The sequence below is a fragment of the Vicugna pacos genome, chromosome 2, assembly GCF_048564905.1.
Source record: "Vicugna pacos chromosome 2, VicPac4, whole genome shotgun sequence".
Taxonomy (NCBI): Eukaryota; Metazoa; Chordata; class Mammalia; order Artiodactyla; family Camelidae; genus Vicugna; species Vicugna pacos.
Genome location: NC_132988.1, coordinates 70,571,104 through 70,592,942, shown reverse-complemented (window position 1 = coordinate 70,592,942; position 21,839 = coordinate 70,571,104). Strand labels below are relative to the sequence as shown.

General features: G+C 37.9%; 1 protein-coding gene across 1 annotated transcript; it reads right to left on the bottom strand.

Annotated features, from left to right (window-relative positions):
* Nucleotides 1-491: 491 nt before the first annotated feature.
* On the bottom strand, nucleotides 492-19,215 carry AFM (afamin). Its single transcript, XM_006212527.4, has 15 exons — nucleotides 19,128-19,215; nucleotides 16,952-17,000; nucleotides 16,513-16,645; nucleotides 15,599-15,810; nucleotides 15,274-15,406; nucleotides 14,572-14,669; nucleotides 13,674-13,803; nucleotides 10,721-10,935; nucleotides 7,628-7,760; nucleotides 5,568-5,665; nucleotides 4,365-4,497; nucleotides 3,399-3,622; nucleotides 2,434-2,566; nucleotides 1,281-1,342; nucleotides 492-571 (listed from the first exon to the last, which is right to left on the bottom strand). The coding sequence occupies exons 1-14, from the start codon at nucleotides 19,213-19,215 to the stop codon at nucleotides 1,307-1,309; spliced, it is 1,815 nt and encodes a 604-aa protein (XP_006212589.1). The 3' UTR covers nucleotides 492-571; nucleotides 1,281-1,306.
* Nucleotides 19,216-21,839: the final 2,624 nt, after the last annotated feature.

The following is a 21,839-nucleotide window of genomic DNA, read 5'->3' as shown; positions in this document are numbered from 1 at the left end:
CGGTTCTACCAATTACTAGTTGTATGACATTGAACAGATTAGTTTATTTCCCCCAGCCTGATTCCCTGTTTGTAAAGTGGAAATAAAAGTGATGTTGACTTCACAGAGTTGGTAGGAGTCAATGAGATAATACCTGGGACAATGTTTGGTACACTGAAAACATCAGTGCCAGCTAGTAATAGCAGTAACAGTAGAGGACATGTCTCGTGCCATCAACTCCCATTTCCTTCCCAGAAGCAGCAAGAAGAGAATCTGGGAAGAGTCTGCCCACACAACTGCTATCTCAGAGTCCTGTCTTCCAAAAGGTAGCAGAGTAGACCTAGCCCACGAGCCAAAGGTGCTGATGGAGTGAATGACCCTTGACTGTTTAATTTTGATATCAAGTTGACACATGACAATCAGTCTTTGAGAAATAACTTTATAATGTTGTAGTTTATTGCTTGCTGCAATAATATGATTTCAGGTAAAGGTTTCAGAAGAATCCTTCCACTGTGCTCTTCTCAGAAAATGTAATTCACCACAGGACAGCTAGGAAACAGACAGGTTGGTCTTTCTCCCTTTTCTCCACATCCTGGGAAGAGAAAAATAGTATGTCATGCAGCAGAAGAATATGACATGCTATAACTTGGATGATGGGAAGTCATGTATATAAACAACTGTCCATGCTAACTATGTTCTGCCTTTTGTAGATCCAAACCTCCTCTCTGTGGGGGTCCAGGTCTCTCTTCCACGACACTGAACGTCATTGCTATATCTATACAAAGTTTTGCTCCCAAAGTTTGTAAATGAATCTTACATAAACTGCAAGGGAGAGGGCATCCCATATATATCTTTTTTCTTTTTTTTAATATATCTTTTTGAATCACAAATGTATCACTCTCCATTGATGTAAATGCTGCAGCAAGACTCTTAGCACAGATTTACTGAGGCCTGTCTGCCCATCCCAACCTCCTGCTCTTCCCTGTCAACATTCAGAGATTCGACTGCCTCTCCTTTCTGGTCCAGACACCTGAGCGCAACAGAAAAAGGTGGAGTGAGAGCCTTTGGCTACTGAGAAACTGCTGGAATAGTAAGGGAAATGCTGACACAAATGCAGCAGCGCCACCCCATTAGGAGTAACTGAGACCCAGAGAAACATCACAGGACCAGTACCAGGGTCTGTTAGGTACAAGGCACGTGGGAGGAACCAGAGACAGACATGGAAGCCTGAGAGGGGAAAAGCTGGGTGACCAGATAAGCTGGCAATACCTTCATCAACTGATGAAGATAGAGGGTGTTACCTGTGATGGGTTTTACTTGATGTTTTTCAAGCAGCCTGGCTTTTGGCTGCCAATTTTGGACCCTTGAAAGAAAAAAAAAAGGAAAGAAATAAAAACACACAGGAAGAAAAATTTAAGACATTACTATCTAAATTTAGAGAAGCATGTAGTCTCGAGCTTTGGGAAGTTAAGCCACTCCCACGTTATAGAAGAGACAGTGAACACTTCAAGCAAACTTGGGAACAGACACCCCCAGACTTTTACAAACTGCCAGTGAATCCGCCCCTCCCTCTCCACGGTCTCAATGCACACACTCACGCAGGTAAATGCTAGATATTGATTAATACCCTTTAATTAAATTAAGCACGATTTAAAAAAAAAATTCCCACAGACTAAAGACTCACTGGGAAAAGCAGAGGGCTCTCAACCAGAATGAATGCCGTGTGTGTGTGTGTGCGCGCCTGTGAGTGTGCACGAAGCATATGACTGTGAATAAAGACGTGTGTGCACCAATCGTGAGTCTGGAGGGGAGTGGGTGTGGCTAAGAAAGAAAGAGTGAGAAAGACCCTTCCAAGGAGCCGTCTCCGGGGCGCACATTCACAGGCGCTGGAGGATCCGGGAGCGAGCCGGCGGACCCCATCACCCGATTGAGACCGGTCAAGGAACATGTCTCCTCGCTCCTCCTCTGCCACCCTCCCCTCACACCTCCTCACCTCACACACAGGCCATTCTCTACTGAGGGATGTTGGGACAAAGCCAGGGGAGGCGACGCAGCCACCCCAATGTCCTTCCTGCTCCCTCCCTTTGGAGCTGATATGATAGGTCAGTTGAACTACATATTTTAAAAAATGAGTGGTAATATTCAAGGATAATTCTTTCCATCCTCATTTACAGATGATGGACTGCAGTTCAGATTAAGTTACATGACCAAGACCGCCGGCATAAGAACCCGTGTTTTCCTGACATCTTTTCCTTGACCATGTTGCTGCCAGGGAACCAGGGCCCCCGCCCTGTCAGAGAGATGTCTGCCTGTGATTGTGCGGTGACTGTGCTCTGGAACCTCCCCAGCCCGGCAGATGGGGCTGGGAGGAAGCAGCGTCCTACAGGGAGTTCTGCTTCCTTCTGTGTGCCCAGCAATGCCAGTGGAATCTCAGGGGGAAAGAACTAGACGTACCTCTTCACTGAAGCAGGCTGCGGGGCCCTCGGCCTTGCAGCACGTGGCCACCACCTTAGTGAAATCAGTCAGCAGTGACTGCAGCTTGTCCTCTCTAAGTTCAGGCTTCCATTTCACTAAGTTGACCAGAAACCTGTGACCCAACAATGTCAAATAGAATTAATTCATGATTTCTTTCTAAAGTCCTCCTTCTCCAAAAGGCTGGCTATATAGAATCACATGTCTTAGGAATCTCCTTTTGGGTGAATGTCTAAAGTTAAAATATTCCACATTTGAAAGGATTTCCTGAATTTGGTTAAACTTATGGGATGGATTCCATGGGGACATTCTTTGGAGGATTTTGTAAGCATGTATAAAATTGTATTAAAAAAATTTAACATATAGTGAGTTGTCATTTTGCACAGTAGTGTAGAATATGTGACTACATTTGATCTTTCTAGATAATTGACTCCCAAAACAACCTCCATTTCCCCTTCTTCAGTAAGCAAATACTGTTTCCAGTCCACTTGTATAGACACTGCTTAAATTGAAGAAAAAAAAAAAAGAAAGGAAGAAAGAAAGAAAAAAGATCTGATTCCTTGGCATTTAAAGCATTGCCTGAGAAAACAAAAGCAAAATTCCTGTCCTTTGGGGGCCTCTCATACCTTCAAACGTTGAGAGAGATTCTCAAAACAATCATCTGTGACACTCTCTCAAGGAAATCTGATCCAGTATGAACCTACCATAGGAATTTCTGGAGCTGCCCTAACTCGCCTCTCCAAATTACAGTCTCGTGGACATTCCAAGTCTCAAGCAAAGGAAAAGACTAGCTAGATTTTAACATATAATTGAAGAGACTTAGACCATTAGACAGAAGGAACAGGATTATGGCACCAAAATCACGTGTCCCTTACAATACATCTTCTCACTGATCCGCGATGTGTCTTCAGGCTGAAGTAAAAGATGACAGGAGAGAATGTTGGTACCTGTCTTTCTTCCTCTGGAGCTCCTCGTTATGGGCCTGACACAAGTCTGTGTGAAAGGTAAATAAGCCTTGAGAGGTAGGTAGAGGCACGTAGGCTTTATCTGCTTTCAAGCCCTCAAAGCAGGACCTTCTGAAGGCAAAGTTTGTTTTACAACAGTGGTCCACAGCAGGGTTGATGTTTCGATTTTCATTTATTCCACATAACTGTCCAAGAACTAAATCCATCTGTACCAATGAAAGTTACAACGGAGCTTTGAAATCTGGTTAGATGAACAGTTAGATCATTCTAAAAGCACCATCAACTTTAGTCAGAAAAATCCACTCACCCGTAATGTGGCACTACATGCAAAGAAAAGCAGAGGCCGGGGTCCTCAATGGCATTGCAACAAAAATGGAAGCCACAGCAGTACAAATGCCTATGGCTTAACCCTTACTAGCATGCATGCAAATCTGTGGTTGTGAGAACAGAGCTGCAAACAGCCAACTGAAAGGGGCAGCAGGACACTGTGGCCCTTAAATTTATTCCCTTCCTGGGACATCGTCCTCCAGGTACTGTCCACCCCATCCCTAAAGAGATTCACCCAAGAACTGGCTGGGCTGGAAGCAGCAATTCTTTTACTGACCCAGGGTGGGCAAAAGGGAGAATTTGTAACATACTTAAATTTATAAGGTTTTATCATTCTGAAACAACATTGTGACTCCAAGTCATTTGCCCTAATGATTACTTCTAATATAAACAAGAAGTAAGAAAGATGATTTGAAGAAACCCAAGAAAATACTTAAGACATTCCCTTTTACCTCTTTAGGATTTTAACACAGTGAGCCAAAAAGGAGAACTGAACATTCCTCGCTAAACAATATGGAAAACACTGAAGAGAGGACAGATGGATAATCACTATGAATCAGTGAATGCAGATATCCTTTTTGTTTTCTTTTAGGAGTAGTCAAGTATGTGGGCCGTGCTCACCAAATTATCAACGCAGGCAAACTCTTCACTCAGGGTGCAGCAGGTGGTCAATGCTATCACCATCTCTTTGCCAAGAAAGGTCAGTTCTTCAGTGGACAGCTGGGGGGCTATCTTTGTGAGTTTGATGAGGTAGCTGAAGGAACATTTGTCTGTTTGGTTCTGAACGAAAGCAGACACCAGTTTCCCCTTGTCTAGCTATTGGAACCCCATCCCTTCAAGTCTAGGGGCAACCAGTGTAAGGGCAACGTGAGGCTCTGCTCTCTCGTAAAAAGGTAGAGAACAGTCTCTTCGCTCCCTGATTTCCTGCACCTTGCCTCCTAGATCTCTGTATTTCAGTTTCCTTCTAATTTCCTGATAATCTCAGAAACTCTCAGATTTGCCCATCTTGTTTTACCTATGAGTATAGGAGCTCCTTGGCAGCAAATATCTTGGCTAGTATGTGAAATCCTGCTTGAAATTCCTTGCAGAGTTAATACATATTTTAAAGGGAAAATTAAATAGATACATGCTGGAAATAGATACTCTGAGATGACAGAAACAAAATCTTTAATGGGCTGAGTTTGACTTCTCAGCTAACAGAATGCAGGAATAGTGAAATTATATTTTTTTGACTGTGTTCTGTTTTGATTTGAAGATGTTTGGTTTCAACACATACTACATTAGCATGGTAATTAATTAAGATAATCCAGAACAAACTTCATTTTATTCATGAATGCTCACAAGAGTACTTTAAAAATAAATATTAAAGTGGTAAGCACATCCAGAATTATTTCTTTAAACTATTTCTTTAAACTTAAACTTTAAATTATTTCTTTAAGATAGGCTTAAATCCTGGGAAAACCATCTTTTCCTTGGAAATTGTAACAACCTAAATTTGATCCAGTCCACCCTCCAAACCTGCCATGGGGCACACTTCAGAAATTCTGGGTTGAGAGTGAGAAAGGCAAGTGCAAACAAAAACTAAAGTATCAGAGAATCAATTTGTCCAGAATCCTATCCTATATTTCTTCAATTTCTAGCCTCATTCCTTCTGGAGACTTAATATGACACCTCAATATGCATTCTTGACTTTTGGGTTTTTGTTCTTTCCCAGAGTTTATGAATTCACCACAACTAAAAGCTTGAGCTAAATTTTTGACACTTTGTTGTACTCTTTATCTTACCCTGGTCACAAGTGTTTACCTACTTGTGCAAACCACTTACTAGTATTTCAAGTCATCCTTCCCCAAATTCTGAAAATGTTCACATTCTTGCTGTACTATCTTGAGGCTTTTCTCAGTTGTCTCATTGAATCTGTTTTCCTGAAAATAAGAGCAATCACGTTTATGAAGATTTTATCTAAAATTTAATCAGAAGCTTCATGTCAACTTGTCTAATAGCCTTTTTAAATTATATAGTATTTTCAAGCTATCATCACCACACATTACACTAAATTGAGGGGAACGTTTTATATATGTAAGAATTTGAATCTTTTCAATTATAGTTATAGACACAGATGTAGTTTTTGCTAAAATCTGAAAGTTCACATTTTTCGTCAACATTACCTTGTACATTTTATAAAGCTTTCCAGTCTGTAAAGCAAAATTCGAATCTGATGTTGACAACGGTCATATTTGAAGTCTGTTTAATAATATAAAATGTTTTGTATGATTCTCACTTTGAAGTGGCCAGAGCAGCTGTTATCTGCCTTCATGAAATCAAGAGACTTGCCTAGCCTCACCCAGGAAGTCAGGGTTGCTACAGAACAGTTTTAATTACATGTAATCACATGTATTTTTTATACCTTCTTCTTCATCCTTTAGAATTGGAACTTACAACCGCCAATAATTGTCTTCAAATATTTGACAAACTGTCTCTCATGTGGCATAAAATTGGACCTCTACTTAGTGACCACCAGAGAGAAAGCTACACACTGGTGGATGATGCTGTGGGATGAATTGTGTCTCCATGCAATAAAAAGAATTTTCTAGCACTACGATTCATTTAAGGATCAGGAACAGACCTCCTCATTAGGAAGAGCGGCAAAGATGGGCTGGAACAAGTCTTTTTAGTTCTTGCTCAAATACGAATGGGTGTAAACTGGCTTTTCTGGCAAATGGAAGTAATTTTTTAAATAAAGCAAAAGCAACACATATCAAATAAATGAGAAACAAATCAGAAATGTCAATTCATTTCTGTAATACATAAGGAGTGCATATAAACTGATATTAAAAAACACACTAATTTCAACAGGAAAATGGGTAAACGACATGAACAAATTGATCTGGGAAATTTATAGCTACGATAGCTAAAGGCACATGGGAAAAGCTTAATTTCATTAAAAATCAGTTAAATTCTTCAAACACAGTCATTATTTTTTACATATAAATCAAGCAAACTTAATTTCCATGTGCAATGTTGGTGAAGATGGGAGGTGAAAAAAGCATTTTCAAGTACTGTTATAGGACTAGATGTTGGTAAAAACTTTCTGGAAAGTAACTTGGCCATTTTTATCAATTGTTTTTTTTGAAAGTCTATATATTTTGACCTAATAATTTTCCTTCTGATAATCTATCTTAAGAAAATAACCATAAATATTAATAAAGATAAATGGGATGAAATACTTAGGGTGACATAAAATTTTTGAAAACTTAAATAAATGTCCACTATACAGTAAGAGAGCAGTTAAATAAGTTATTATGATAGGATATCATTATTCAAAATAAAGTATATTTTGAGGTCTGTTTAATAATATAAAATGTTTTTTATGATACTAAATAAAAAACAGATCCAAAAATTTCTTCAAAAAATGTTATACTAATTTTACTTTTAAACATACACACAGACATATCTGCATATATGTATAGAAAATGTTAATTATAGCTATTTCTTGTGACAGAATCAGAAAGGTTTGGGGTTTTTGTTTTGTAACTTTTGGTACTTTCCTAATCATCTTTGATAATCATTTATTATTTTGGCAATTATAAAAAAATTCAATATGTCTCAAGAAAATACATAGTTCATAAATAAAAATACAAATGCTTAATGTTAATGGAAAGAGTTTTTTGCATCAAGACACAGGGTTAAAGTTCAAAACTTTATGCATAACCCAAACTGTTGATACTGGTCTTCCCAATGATCAGCTTACACCGAATTTAAGGTCGACTCAGATTGGTCAATCACGTTTTCTATCCTCTGAACTACAGTAAAACTTTGATCATTTTTAAGCATTTGTTGTTTTGTTTTGTTTGTGAATTCTCTGAGCCTACAGGGATGGAACCTACCGCATCTCTGTAACAGTCTGGAGGGTTTTCCGTGTTGCAACATTCTCCTAGGAGATCCTCATACGTTTCAGCAATTCTTAACAGCTCTGGTATGGACAGTTCTGTATGTCTCCTTGCATATTCATAAAGAAACCTGTGATGTGTAAAATATTTTGTGTATTAGAATTTAGAGAAAGAGAGAAACACCAAATCCTGCTCTCTTTTAGTCCAGTCACATCATCTAATACTGAGTCTGCTTTCAAATGCGAAGTTCCTCATTCGGTGTGGTCAGGGAGTGATTTAAGATGTTTTGACTAAAGGAGATCATTTCGCAAAGATTCTCTTCCATATCATGTTGTAAACTAACGATGCTTTTACTTGGAGGGATGGAATGATTAGAGGTATTTAGCATTAATTATTAGAATGATTTAATCCATAAAGCATTAGCAATAGTAGATCATGCCACCAATACTTTGGAAAACACGTATCAAGTATACTTCTGTTGGAAAATGCATTTAGATATCCCATCTTGAGAAGGTGAAAATATGGCTTTGTCTCCATTCCTGATGCCACCTTGAGGAGAGATTATGGAGCATCCTTTGTCTGTTACATCCTACTGTCACTTGCCAAATATGAGTGTAATCACCCCTGCAGCTCTAAATCGTTGGCTGTGGCTTCCATGGCCTCAGTGAGGGTAGAGGTGGGTGGGATTTGGGGAGAAAGCAGGAGAGGGAGTGCGATGAGGCTAACACTTATTAAGCCCTTAGTAGGTGCTAGGCACTGGATCAAGCTTTGGGCATAGAAGACAAAGATACACTTCCTAGTCTTTATAAACACTTTCTCATTTAAATCCATCTAGTCCTCAAGACAAGTACCGTTTTAAGCTGAGGAAACCAAGTCAGACCACTTTAGCACCTTGCTATTAATAGAAGTATAAAATCTGAACCTAAGTCCTACAGGATGCCTACTTCATTCTTTTTTAAACCAAGCTGCCTCTCTTCTCAAGAGAGAGGTGTTTTCTTTAAGTACCTCAGCTGTGCTATGTATAATCTTCTTCAGGTAACTATCTTGTCTATTCAAACAATATACGTAAAAATGGTCTATGTTTTGTGAGAGCAATACCTCACAAAAGTTCCTCAAGCCCAAGGGACTTCTTTCATCTCTTTGTTTCACAGCCTTCGATTCTCTTGGTTTTTCTGACACTGTCTCTCCTGCTTCTCCACCTATCTGTGGGATGCACTCCTATATCCTAAAGCAATGGTGTTTAACCTTCAGAGAATCAAGGTCTCCCCTTAATAGCTCATGTAAGCCATGAACATTTCCCCAGGAATAAAATTACACCTAAAAACACACCACCAAAGTATTGCAAACAAAACCTCCCAGAAGCCTACCCCGAACTGGCAGATCTGCTGGGGTCTTGCCTCAAATGTTTACACCCCGAAAAACTGCACCTTCAACTGTTTCTGGCTCAGCATGTCCCTTGTTCTGCTATGGTTTCTCCCCAGGCTTCAAACCCTATCTTAGTTGTAACAGTGATGATGATGGAGATGATGAGGATGAGGATGCAAATCGCTTCCATTCAGCAAGCACACATCAGATACAAGTGGAATGCATTACATCTATCGTCTAGTTTCATTTGACTCATGAGAAGCAATAGAGCACCGTGGTCAGAAGAGCAGGAGGCTGGAGCCACACTGTTGTGTTTGAATCTGCACTGGTTCCACCACATATTAGTTGTGTGACTTTGGAGCAAGTTACTTAACCTCCATGCCTCAGTTTCCTTGCCTGTAAAATGAGGCTATAAAAGTGTTCTAACCTCAGAAGGTCATTTTGAAAATTAAATTAGTTAATAGACAAGAAGCATTTAAAATTTGCTAGGTGCTCAGTAACATGTCTCTTCAATCCAGACCTCCTTCCAAAGCTCCTGGTTCACATATGAAATCACCTCATGATGTTACCAACTAGTTACCTGACAGGCACCTCAAAGTCAACGTGGTCGGATTCAAACATACTCTTTCCCACAAAACCTTCCCCCATGGGTCCCATCTCATTGAGTCTGAGAACTACTTACCAACCACCTAAGTCCCAAACTGGGATTCATTCCAGATGAAGTTTCTAAAAAACAAAAGTGATTTTGTCCTTCCTTATTCTTCAGTGAAAACCCGTCAGTGGCATCTCGTTACTTAGCATGCCTGCATGATCTGACCCCTCTACCCCTCACTACCCTCGTCTCTCACTGTAGAAACCCTATTCACAACCACGTATACGCCAAGTAGTTTTGTGCTTCTGTTGGTGTGACCCCTTCTGTCTAGCTCACCAAAATTCCTTCAAGTACCTCTTCCCCATCAAGCCTTTCCAGGGCCCCCAGGGAGTTTCTCCTCTGTCCCCACATGACCTGTATTGTACAGCCTGATGCTGTTAAAAATTAAAGAATATTTCTTGCACTCATTTATTGTTGAGTCTTCCTATTGATGAACGTTTATTGGGGATAAAAACCTTGTCTAACCAAGTCCCTGGATTATATTTCATTACCTATAAACTTTGAAGGAATAAATAGTCTTAGATAAATTTTTTATATGATTACCTAAAATACAGAGAAGTTAACTTGTCCCAGTGACTCAGCCAGGACTCAACTCTATGCCTTTTGTTTCCAAATCCTCTAGTCTTTCCCCTGAATAGCTGTGGGATGACAGAGCATGGAAGTTAAGCCTGAAACTTCTGGGGTCAGACCTCCGGGGTCAAATCTTTACTCTGCCATATTGTAACTGTGAACCTTGAACAAGTTACTTAACTTCTTTGTACTTCAGTTTGCTCATCTAAAAACTGGGAGAAATCATAGTTACTTTACATGACTGTGAGAATTAAAATAGATACTCATACTTAGCCCATTGTCTGGCACATATCAAGTACTCAATAAATGTTAGCCATCACTATAACACAGTTGCACTTTCTTAAAATCATGTAAAAAGACTATATTCTATAGCCATGATTTTTTTAAATCATGTGATACCCAATGCTTTAAAAGGTTCCTATTCCTTCCACCCAAGTTAGCCAAAATAGATCAAATCAAAAGTTCCTGTTTGTCTTATAAATGTCAATATAGAGTTAAGTTACTCAGTCTTGAAGTTCCCGCGGTCAGCATTTCGTTCCTCACACACATTGTTGCTTTCAGTAAACTTTGTTTCTCTTAGAGATAAGTCGTTAGGTCTATCATCTTTATTTGAGTAAATTATGCACTCGCCACGCTCTGGTATCTTCTTTTCACAGCACCCTTTGATTTTGCTGGAGATGGAATCTTGTTTTGAACAAATATGGCTCATAATTTTGCTCTGTATCAAATAAGAATGAGAGGTGACTTTATTTTCACAGTTTCTTCAGGGTTGGATTTACTGTCATAAATAGTATACAAAATCAACCACTGGCATGTTGTCTGGAATTGTTTCATCAGCTAATTTGGTAGATAATATTTAAATTTTGTATTGATTTAATACAATGAATTTTCACGTTAATGTGAGCCTTAGTTCTCAAGATTTTAGATGATATAATTATGAAAAATAGACATAAATTCACATTCATTGTTAAATATTGATCTTTTAAATATTTTACCCTTACTCCAGTGATACATAGTCATTTTCAATTCTAAGCACTGTTTTTTTCCCCTAAGCATTCACCTGTGCTTGAATGAGGGCCACCAAGGGCTGTTACTGTAATATCTATGGTCCTGGATTTCTCCTCTTAGGGCCTGAAACTACCTTGCCATGCATGCAGTAGAAACTCAATAAATATTTGATAAGTGAATGAAAGAGTGGTAAACAAATAAATCACTGCAGCAACTACCAGATGAAGCCTTCTCAAATGTAAGAAGGTTTCTACTCATTATTGTCATTTTCCTTCAGATGTTATTAATTTGAAGCTGTTCAAATGACCAAATAATGCACAAAATAGAAAACCTTACTCTGTCTCCTCTCCTGACTCCATCTCAATTCTGACCTCCACACAAAGTTATGGGAATAAAAGAAAAGGGGAAGTTATCTTGCTCACACATTAGTTACATGATTTTTTAAAAGCTGATCTAGTCCCTAGTCCCTTCTCTGACTCTCCAGAATGAGGCTGCACATTCCTCCTACTCTCTGTTCTAGCTTCACGTGATCTATGTTGTGTTCATAAAGCACTAGGCTTTTCCAGACCTCTCTGACTTTGCTCAAGCTATTCTTCCTGCCTGGAATCTTCCTCTGAGGAACACTGAGGCTGAGGAATGAGAGGAAGCTCTAGACTGAGGTGAGAAATGGAATGGAGGTTGTCACCACATTTCAAACAAATCACATAGAACCAGGGAGCCAAGCTTTGCAAATATATATGCAGCTCACCTAAGGCATCATTCTAGGCAACACATTCAAAATAGAAATGAAATCTCAACTCTAATTCAAAAAGATACATGCACCCAATATTCGTAGCAGCATATATACAATACCTAAGACATGGAAACAACATAAATGTCCACCAACAAATGACTGGATAAAGATGTTGTGGTGTTTATATACAATGGAATATTACCCAATCATAAAAAAGAATAAAATAATGCCATTTGCAGCAACATGGATGGACCTGGAGATTGTCGTTCTAAGTGACGTAAGCCACAGCTAGAAAGAAAAATACCATATGATATCACCTATATGTGGAATCTAAAAAAAAAACCTCAAATGAACTTATTTATACAACAGAAACAGACTCACAGAGATAGAAAACAAACATGGTTACTACAGAAGAAAGAGGTAGGAAGGGATAAATTGGAAATTCAGTATTTGCAGATACTACCTACTATACATAAAATAGATAAACAACAATTTTATACTATATAGCATAGGGGAGTATATGCACTATCTTGCAGTAACCTGTGGTAAAAAAAGATATGAAAACAAATATATGTATGTATATGTATGACTGAAACATTATGCTGTACACCAGAAATTGACACAACACTAACCTGACTATACTTTAATTGAAAAAAACATAAAAAAGAAATGAATTATCTCTTATTGTCTGAAAATTCATTTCTATTTTGAATGAATGACAATACAATTCCACTTATTTTTCCATAAAGGCATCAAATAAAAGGATATTAAGAATATAATATGATTTCTTAGTCTCAGCTCCAAACTTCATAGAAAAATTCTCAATTGTAGCCTACTTCAGTACATTATACTTAATATTATAAAGCAACATCCTCATAAACAATTAACCAGCACAAAAGTAATAGTGATTGAGATTGCTTTTCATTGGAAAACAGTTAAGGACAAAATAATTCTTGGGGACAACTATTGTCAACTACTTGAAATAAAATGTACCTATCTCCATATTCTAAAATTCAAGTTATCTAATTAACATAATTAACATGCTGTTTCACTGTGAATTAGAAACAGTATAGTGAATTAAAAGTCTCTAAGAAAAAAATCTAATTTCATTAGAATTATTAAAATTATTGAAATTCATTAGAAATTAATGAAATTGTATTACCTTTGCGTGCATGAACAACTTCAGCTAGGTCAACAATATATCTACTAGTATATGCCCTTTAGAGACTAGATTAAGAGTTATTTTAATTGAACGTATCCACTTATTTGGAAAGATGGTTCCTAAGTAGCTTGAAGAAACTCAGGGAAAGCAGCTCTTAAAAACATAATAACAAATCATTTTCTGACCTTTACTGTTAAATTTCCAATATCTCTAAAAGAGAATTTGCAATATTAAAGGAAACTTTAGTTTGGCCTAGATGAATGCTCACAAATTCTAAATTTCTGGAGTTTGTGTCATGCACACTTAGCCATATAAGATAAAATCTTCTGAGTCATCTAAAAATAACCCCATGTATAAAAAACTCCAAAGTTTTAATGGGGCTTATTTGTTAGCATTTTATTTTTTATTTTGTTTATTTTATGTTATTATTGAACAATTTATTCACATTCTGATTTTACTGTGGTAAAATAAGTAGTCACATGTTAGGGCAACTTCAGAGTTTAAAAATGGCTGTCCCAAATCACTATTTTACTTGGTTTTATAGAATATTTACCCTGCCGTGAATGCACTCCACAACATCGCCTTCACAGCATCCATCATATTTGGAAGAAACATCTTTGAGGAGGGAGGTTAGTTCCTTAAATTCAATCTTGGGGAATTTTTGACTAAGTACAGCAGTGTTTCTGGAAAGAGAATCAGTAAACCACGGAAACAACTTGAACAGCAAATAAGGCAAGAGGGAGTTCTTTGCTGTTGCAGTGTAAATAGTGCAGCAGGCATTGGTACCCTTGCTTTTTCACCGACGGCTTTACCAAATAGTGGTTTATCTATTTCACAGCCCACATGATCGTTTTGAAAATCCTAGGCTGATATTTTGAGTCCTGGATAAGGACTGGAAAAAAAAAAAAAAAGGCCTGAGAAATGTGTCCTTTTGCATAATTTTTATAGCGTCATTTCTTGCTGTGAGCCCATGGCAGGCATAGATAATCCATCACAGAAACCTTTCCTTCTGATCTATTTGAAATCTCAGAATTTTCCACAGGACATTGCACTAGCACCATTACTAATGGATTAGGGTGAGCCTTTGAGACAAAATTTATCCCTGAAGGTTGTCTCCTAGTCATTAAAATCAAAATGGATGGTAAGGCATGTCTAAAGCATGTGGAGGTTTTAAAACCATAGTTAGGAACTCCCAGATCCATTCAGATTCCCAGCTAACCAAAAATATCTCAGAAGTAACCCTCTTTCTCTCTGGGTTCTCCCCACCTTCCAGGTCTTTTCTCATCCTGACATAATGTCCTGGTTCTGAGCAATCCACGCAGACTGAGACCCACCTCAAAACCCCTGGGGAACTAGAAAGAGTATAAATAAAAATTCATCAGTGATGTAACAAAAATGGGACACACACAAGAAAATTAAAGTAGAGTCAAGACACATATTATAAAACTCACATAGATTGTAAGATTTGTGGTCCAAATTTCATAAGGGCCCCACAGACATTTTTTTGATAAGAAGACAATGCTTTTAAATATTGTATGAAATGTTCTGCCTGAAGGATAAAGAAAAAATTTTGTTGAAGCAACAGCAAAAATCCCACTATTCTTTATTTCTTAACTAAATGCCAACCAAACAATTTCAAAGTTTGTTCAGAAACAGAAAGTCCAAGAGATTTTTATCTTAGGAAATGTATATATCAAAGGAAGTATAAATTTGCACCACATTAAAAAGGTGGAGCCAGTCTTCTAATGACTCAGCTGCACTTGGTGGAAAGATGAGTGGGGTAGTGCGCTGTGAGCTTGTCCATCTCTACCGGGATGATTAAATGTTGTGGGTGGCCAAAAGAGGACTCGTCCAGGATAGAGGATACAATGTCATTCTTACCCTGGTTATTTACTTACTAGGACTTCCTTTCAATTTACAAGGAAGACAAAGCCAGAAGAGAGACCCTGGAAATGAGCGATTGTCTTTCAAATGTCTCAGGTAATAAGAAATTTAAATCAGTAGCATGTGGTCAATGGGCTGAAAAACCAGTGAAATTGGCAAGAGAATGGTGGATAAATGGTAAACAACTCTTTTGCTATAATTTAATTTTAAGGAGAAATCTACAGTTTTGGAGTGACTCCCTCTTTTAATGAAATAAATATGCTACTCACCTTTGTTCGAAAGCAGTAAGCTTTTTCTTGTTCTTCGCAACAGGTTTTAGTCATCTCCTCAAAACGAGCAGCAACGGTTAGAAGTGTAGGGGCAAAAACAAAGGGGTTCCTTCTGGAAATTTCATAGATATAACTATAAAAGAAAAATGGGGAAGAAAGAGGGAAAGGGGAAAAACAGGGAAAATGAAGGCATGGTAGACAAGGGAAGGGAAAAATGAACGAATTGTGATCAACGAAACCAGCTATGTTCCTTTGGTATAGATATTGGATTTAGCCTAAGATAAATTCTTCAGTTAGATCATTTTTCTACTAACATTAAACTTACTTATTTAGAAAAGATTCTCTGTTATTTTTAAAAGTCTGGCATTTCTCTTCAGGATCCAGAGTAGGGAGAGGAGGCAGAAATCCCACGTCAGCCTTCTTGTTATGGAGGAAACAGAGTTTTCTTTCTACGTCAATCTTACGGCAACAGTGTAAAAAGTTATGCTTTTGTGGAAGCCCCTCCATAGCACATATATTTTCCAGTAAAACATCATTCTGGACAACAGAAAAGTAAAAGACACTTTTTATTCATTGTAAAGTTTTTCAAGCTTCTGAGATGACAACAAGGGAGAAAACGGGTGGTATGTCACCCTTCGGGGAAGAGATTCCAATTTTCCCAATATGACCAGCAGAGCATTTTGACCCATACCTTGATAACCATCCCACATTTGGGGGCCCTTTCTCTAACCTAACCTGAGGCCCTTTAACCTCTTCCTATTTCTTTACTGATTACGTTTCCTTTACACAATGACTTTTTTCCTACTCTTGCAAAGTGTCAAGGACAGAATATAATGTGTTGGTAAAGTATTAAGTAGTCATTTTTAGTAAGAGTTTTCTAAAGATTCAGATGGTGACTCTGTTGGGGGGAAGGCAACAAAAGGGGCTGTGACAGTAGAGCACATATTGAGAGAGGCAGGGGGGAGGGTACCGCTGTACCTCTGCGGGTTTTGTCAGGCTGTTGGCTGCCTTCCTGCCTGTGTACACATGGCATGGACTGCAAGCTCATAGCCAAGTCCTCCTGGGCATCATAACACAGAATTGCATCCCTCCTGGGAAGTGCCTTATCCTAAATTCTGCAATCGGGCAAAATAAAAACAGGAGCGCAGAGCATCTCTCTTTTTATATTTCCGAGCCAAAAATTCTCTCAGTGTTGACAAATAAGCTTGTTTGTTTAAGAAATGCAAACGATTTACTTACAGCTAATTTTGAACACTCTGGGAGTGTCCTGTCAGCCAAGCATTTATCTCTGTATTCTGTCATGGCTTTCGCCAACATTTCTACTTCTTCAAAGGATGCCTCCTGAATATATTGAGCAAATGCAATGATGGTGCTGCAATAGTCCACACAGAGTACACAATGATGACCTGCAGAATGTCCATGTATGTCCAACAAAAACTCATAGGAACACTCTAACTTACTAACTAACCTCAGGAAATTATCAAAGTGTGAAGGCTGTAAGTTTTACAATTTCCTGACAATTCAATTGCCTTATCCAAATTTTATGATTAATACTATATTTACTTTTTGATATAATTTATATTTAAATTACTTTTGAGAAGCATTAACGTTTCTGGAAGATATCAGATGAGATTATGATAAACAACATCATCATCAAAATGAGTTTAGAGAAACTCACATATATCCAACATTCTCCTCTATAAATTTTTTGGTGACACTGACATCATCTGAAAAGCAAAGAAATTTACATTACTATATATCCTGATATTTTAACATTTTCCCAATAAATGACAGTATGTGATGTCTAAATTTATAAGGTAGAAAATAAAATCTGATGGTAGAAAATAATTTGGCATGTATAACGTGAAGTAAAGAAGTCATATGAATGAAGTATTAGGTCTTATGTGTTGATATTAGTTGATTATGTGCTCAAAAAATATTAAGTTGATGGATTTGAATTAATCTCAAACTCATCAGATTTGCTACTGATGGCTCCCCAGCCACAAATGTCAAACACAAGCACCATCTCCATGCTATGTACCAGGTATGACTAGAGAAGTATTATGAAGGTGCATTGTTATGTGGTATAATGCTACAGCAGTGTCTGACAAGAGATGATGCCGCAGCACGCTGGTGGTCAGTAAAGTTTATAATGTTAGCCAGACAGACATTTAGGCAACCTCTGGACTAGTCTAAAATCATTGATTCCCTCCCAGAGAGCATATACTAATCAGAGCACATTTACATGTGTTCACATAGACTACTTTCATGGAGTCCTTAGTTTTGCAAAGTATTACGCTGGATACTATGGGCAATCAGTGATGACTAAAATATCTTCCCTGGACCTCAGGGGGTTCCTCAGTATTCTTACAGTGCATTTGACTCAGGAACATGACTATAAGCCAGTGTAGAATGTATATGACATTCTAAATGCCAGGAATGCTTTATGATCTCTGAGTGAGGAACCGAGAAAGGATTATAGGAGGAGGGGCATATGAATGGAGTTTGAAAAAATGTGCAGGATTTCAGCTAGCTGAGGAATAAGGAGTCTCATGTTTCTGTGTGGAGAGAATGGTGTAAGTAAAAACACAAAAGTAAGAAATCATGCGATTGATGAGAAAGTGGGTCATAAAGAGTAATAACAGAACCTAAGGTAGAAAGAACCTGCATTCAGATTATGGGGGTCTTTCATCTAAAGCTGAGTAATTTAGGCTCCAACTGGAAGCCATGAAGAGCCACTGAAAGAGTTTATACAGAATAGTAATATCACCATTTCTGTATGCTAAGAAGCATCAGCTAGGTAGTGGTATGTCTGATATGCTGGGGTCTTCCACAGTGCCTGACAAATAGAAAGTGACAAGAACTATTTGTCAAATACATGGATGGAAGAATGAATGGGTGGGTGGACAAAAGCAAGAAGCCCACTAGGAGAATTCTGCAACTATTCTATTGAGAAATCGGCAGGATATGTATTTTGGTAGGAATAATGGAAATGCAAAGGAAAATGCAGATGCAAAAGATATTAGAGACAAAAATCAACAAGATGTTTTTTACTAAGTTGTTGCAAGGGGCCCAGGAGAAGGAATACTCAGGAATGACCACCTTCTTCAATACTGTGACTGGGCTCACTAACAGGCATGGTTGGGAAGTGGGGGTGTGGTGTGGGTTCCAAGTTAATGTCTTAACTGTCTGGACACAGTCCAGATCTTCAAGGTCACTGCAATACTTATAGCACCTTTGTTCACGTTATAAAAAGGTATTCCTTTCAGACCAGAGGGATTACAAAAAGACACCTCTGAATAGATGAAGTTCAAAATGTTCCCCATTTTGGTAGAAGAAATGTAACAGTCCCCATGTCCTCCAGGCTGACGCTGCCTCGGCCAGGCTTGGGGGGGGGCACAGGCTTGGGGACATTTACACACTACACAGCTGGAAGAAGCAGAGTGCTGCATACTGTGAAGGTGTTCACCATCTAGTCAGGACATTCATCAGACAGCCAAAGGTTCCAGAAAAATCCCAGCTCATACCTAATGTTTCTCTGTTACCATACACTGTACACATTTGCAAGAAATGCCAACAATTTCAAATCTGACTTATATCTCCCAGTAACACTGCCGTGAGGCTGGTGACCATTTGCTGGGTGTCATAACTGCCTCTGTCTATAGACAGGGTAACCTGACCACCAAAACACAAAATCTGGGAAGGTTAGTTCTGGATATCTGATCATTATATATAAACTAGGGAAAGGGAAGAAAAAGCAAGTAAAAACTTAAATTAAAAGAAAACAAGGTTGAAAAAATAGAAATTATCCCAACTTAGTCATTTCTTAGCTGACATACAAGTAAATTTCTTACCTACATCTTGAGGCTTTGTGGGCAGAGTTAGGGATTCAGTCAAAAAGAAAAAGAAAATAACAAAACCTGTAAGTTTTAACTGTTTCATTTTTTTTTTTTAGATAACACATTCACAAAAGAAAGTAATGTAACTGAGGAAAATCAAGTTTTTATATTATTCTTTGACACTATTAGTAAAAAAGTAACTTGTTTAACCTATTTCTCATATACCTCATATTTGATTTTTATTTGATCACACTGCAGAATTTTTTGCTAATTATTAACTAGGAAGAAATTATCTCTGTGTTTCACTGGAAAAATCTATTGAGTTAGAAAAAAAAAGTCCACAGGTCAAGTATGCACAATACCTAATCAAATAGACAACTTTAAAAAAAAAATCTTGAAATATTACAAGTGCTAAAAGAAGAAAGGGCTAGAATAAATAATTCACCAAAGAGGAAACATAACTAGAAAGATGCTAAACTTCACTGGTAATCAAAGGAAGTTAAATTTAAAATATATAATTTTATATATCTACTAGAAATATAAAAAAGAAAAAAATTAAGATCTAATTCTGGTAAACATATAGCAAAACAAGTACCCATAAAATCAAAACTTTTGGAAAACAAGTTTATGATAAGGATTGATAGTCTTAAAAATATTCATGTTATTTCAACCAATCACTCAAATTCTGGGAATTTATACTAAGAACATTATCGTAAATATGGAAATACTTTTTAGTATATGATAAAAAAAAATCTATTTCTTAGTTATGTCCACTAGAAGGGCTTGAAAGTAATAGCAACCAGGTAGTTATTTAGCACTCTTGAAGCACACCTCTTAGGTTTAAAACACTTTTCTCTACCGTAAGAATCCTGGGCTTCTTAGAGAAATGGATAATTCCAGGGCTGGGCCATGAAAAGTATAAAATGAGCAGAGAACATGCCAGAAACTAAAGGGACATGTCATGATGGGGACATGTCAAAGAAGACAGAAACCAATGGGACAATTTGATAATGGGACAATAAAATATTGATAGGAATGCATTATAACCCATTAAATTTGTGGGAAAAAAGAATTCATGAATCTATACCAATATAAAATCAAATCAAAAGTTGAGGAAGGGAAACTCTTAACATCTATATAAGAACGTTAACTAACAAATGTTAATACTCTTTTGTAACTCTCATAGTAACAACTGATTTAAACCAGATTCACGAATGGATGCTGAAGTCACTGGTGAGAAACTATCAGGCAATAGCATATTTACAGTTTCAAGTGTCACTCCATAGATTACTTATTAATTGCAAAGGGGAAAAGACATCTTTACATATAGATAAGTAAACAGCAGTATAGTCAGGATATACATTAGTATTTGTCTTTTTATAACTAATGAAGAAAAAGTATATACAGTAACAGGAAGAAGTAGTTCCACATCATATTTCGAGAAAGAGCAGAATCTAAAATTTTATATATTATATACAGAAAATGGTAGGCTGAACAGACCTATTAAACTAAAACAAAGGAAGAGAGAAGAGGTGGGGAGAGATTGAGAGCGGGAAACAGAGGAGGTGGGGAGAGAGAGAAGTAGAGGCAGAGACATTGATTCTGTCCCCATACTGAGAATTATGCAGCTGGTTTGGTCAGTATATTTGGTGGCAACTAGTGAACGTTACTGATCCTGGTGACCTCTAATTGGCCTTTTGTAAAGGTATAAAACCTGCTTCTAGGTGTATTCAGCTATTAGATCAATTTGCTTCTTTATTTTCTTCCCAGATATGTTACTTATTATTTCTGATTACTGGTTCATGCCTGGCAGTTGTGAGAAGACAGCTCCAATGTATCTGCTCCACAAATCTAACCCTCCCTATCACTGTAAGAATGTGATTTTTTTAATGACAATATGAAATGAAATAGCAGTCTGTGTCTAGTTAAAAGGTTAATGTACTTAAACTACTTTTCTTTCTGGTCATTTGAATTTGCCTGGAATTATCTAACTGCTAACTCCTTCATCAGTGGGTAATACATTTTGACACTCAGATAAATAAGCCTAAAAAGTTTTGCTTCAACAATAGAGACACATGCATATGCATAAAGACACTGGGGGGTGGGGGGAGAGCAAACCAGCAGTACACTCAGACTCTTGAGAAAATCCTGGAAATTAAAATAGATGGGATCAAGTTGATTGGGTAATAAATAAGAAGGAACTTCAGCTCAAAATATGGAAGATAAGGTCAACCCTTCCCACGGCATTTCAGAGAAGCTCTAAGTCTAAGGACTATGAAGAACAGACACAGGCTATAGGGAAGGAATCAAGAGAACAAGCCAAAACGCTACGTTCAGAACAGCTGAATTAGAGGACTCCGCTCCCTCCTCCCTTTCTCTACCAGCACACCCAGGTATGCAGCATACTCGGGTCACAGTCGTTGGGATCTCTTACCTCTGGGTCAAAATCTGAAAATGACTCTTTCTTAGTTTGGGTTGCCCCCAAAGCAGACTTCCAGACAAAGACGTGTTGTTTATTTGGAAGGTGATTTGAGGATGCAGAAGGGAGGAAATGAGACCAAGAAGGGAGAAACGCTAATAAAGCAGGTGTGACTGAGAAGAGTGATGGTGTAGGCACCTGGGTGCAAGCCTCCTGGGAGCTGTCTGAGACGTGGAAGATTTCCTGGAATTGTCCTGGCAGAGACTGGGAAGGTGGGGCATTTATCCACTGACTGAGGTATACACGAG

Bases quoted from the DNA above. Each gene is read 5' to 3' on its own strand.
- AFM (XM_006212527.4), bottom strand. From the start codon at position 19,215: ATGAAACAGTTAAAACTTACAGGTTTTGTTATTTTCTTTTTCTTTTTG. The intron at 15,811-16,512 runs GTAAGTAAATCG...TCTGTTGTCCAG, and splicing joins CAGAGTGTTCAAAATTAGCT to AATGATGTTTTACTGGAAAA. The intron at 2,567-3,398 runs GTACCAACATTC...GTTGGGTCACAG, and splicing joins CTCCAGAGGAAGAAAGACAG to GTTTCTGGTCAACTTAGTGA.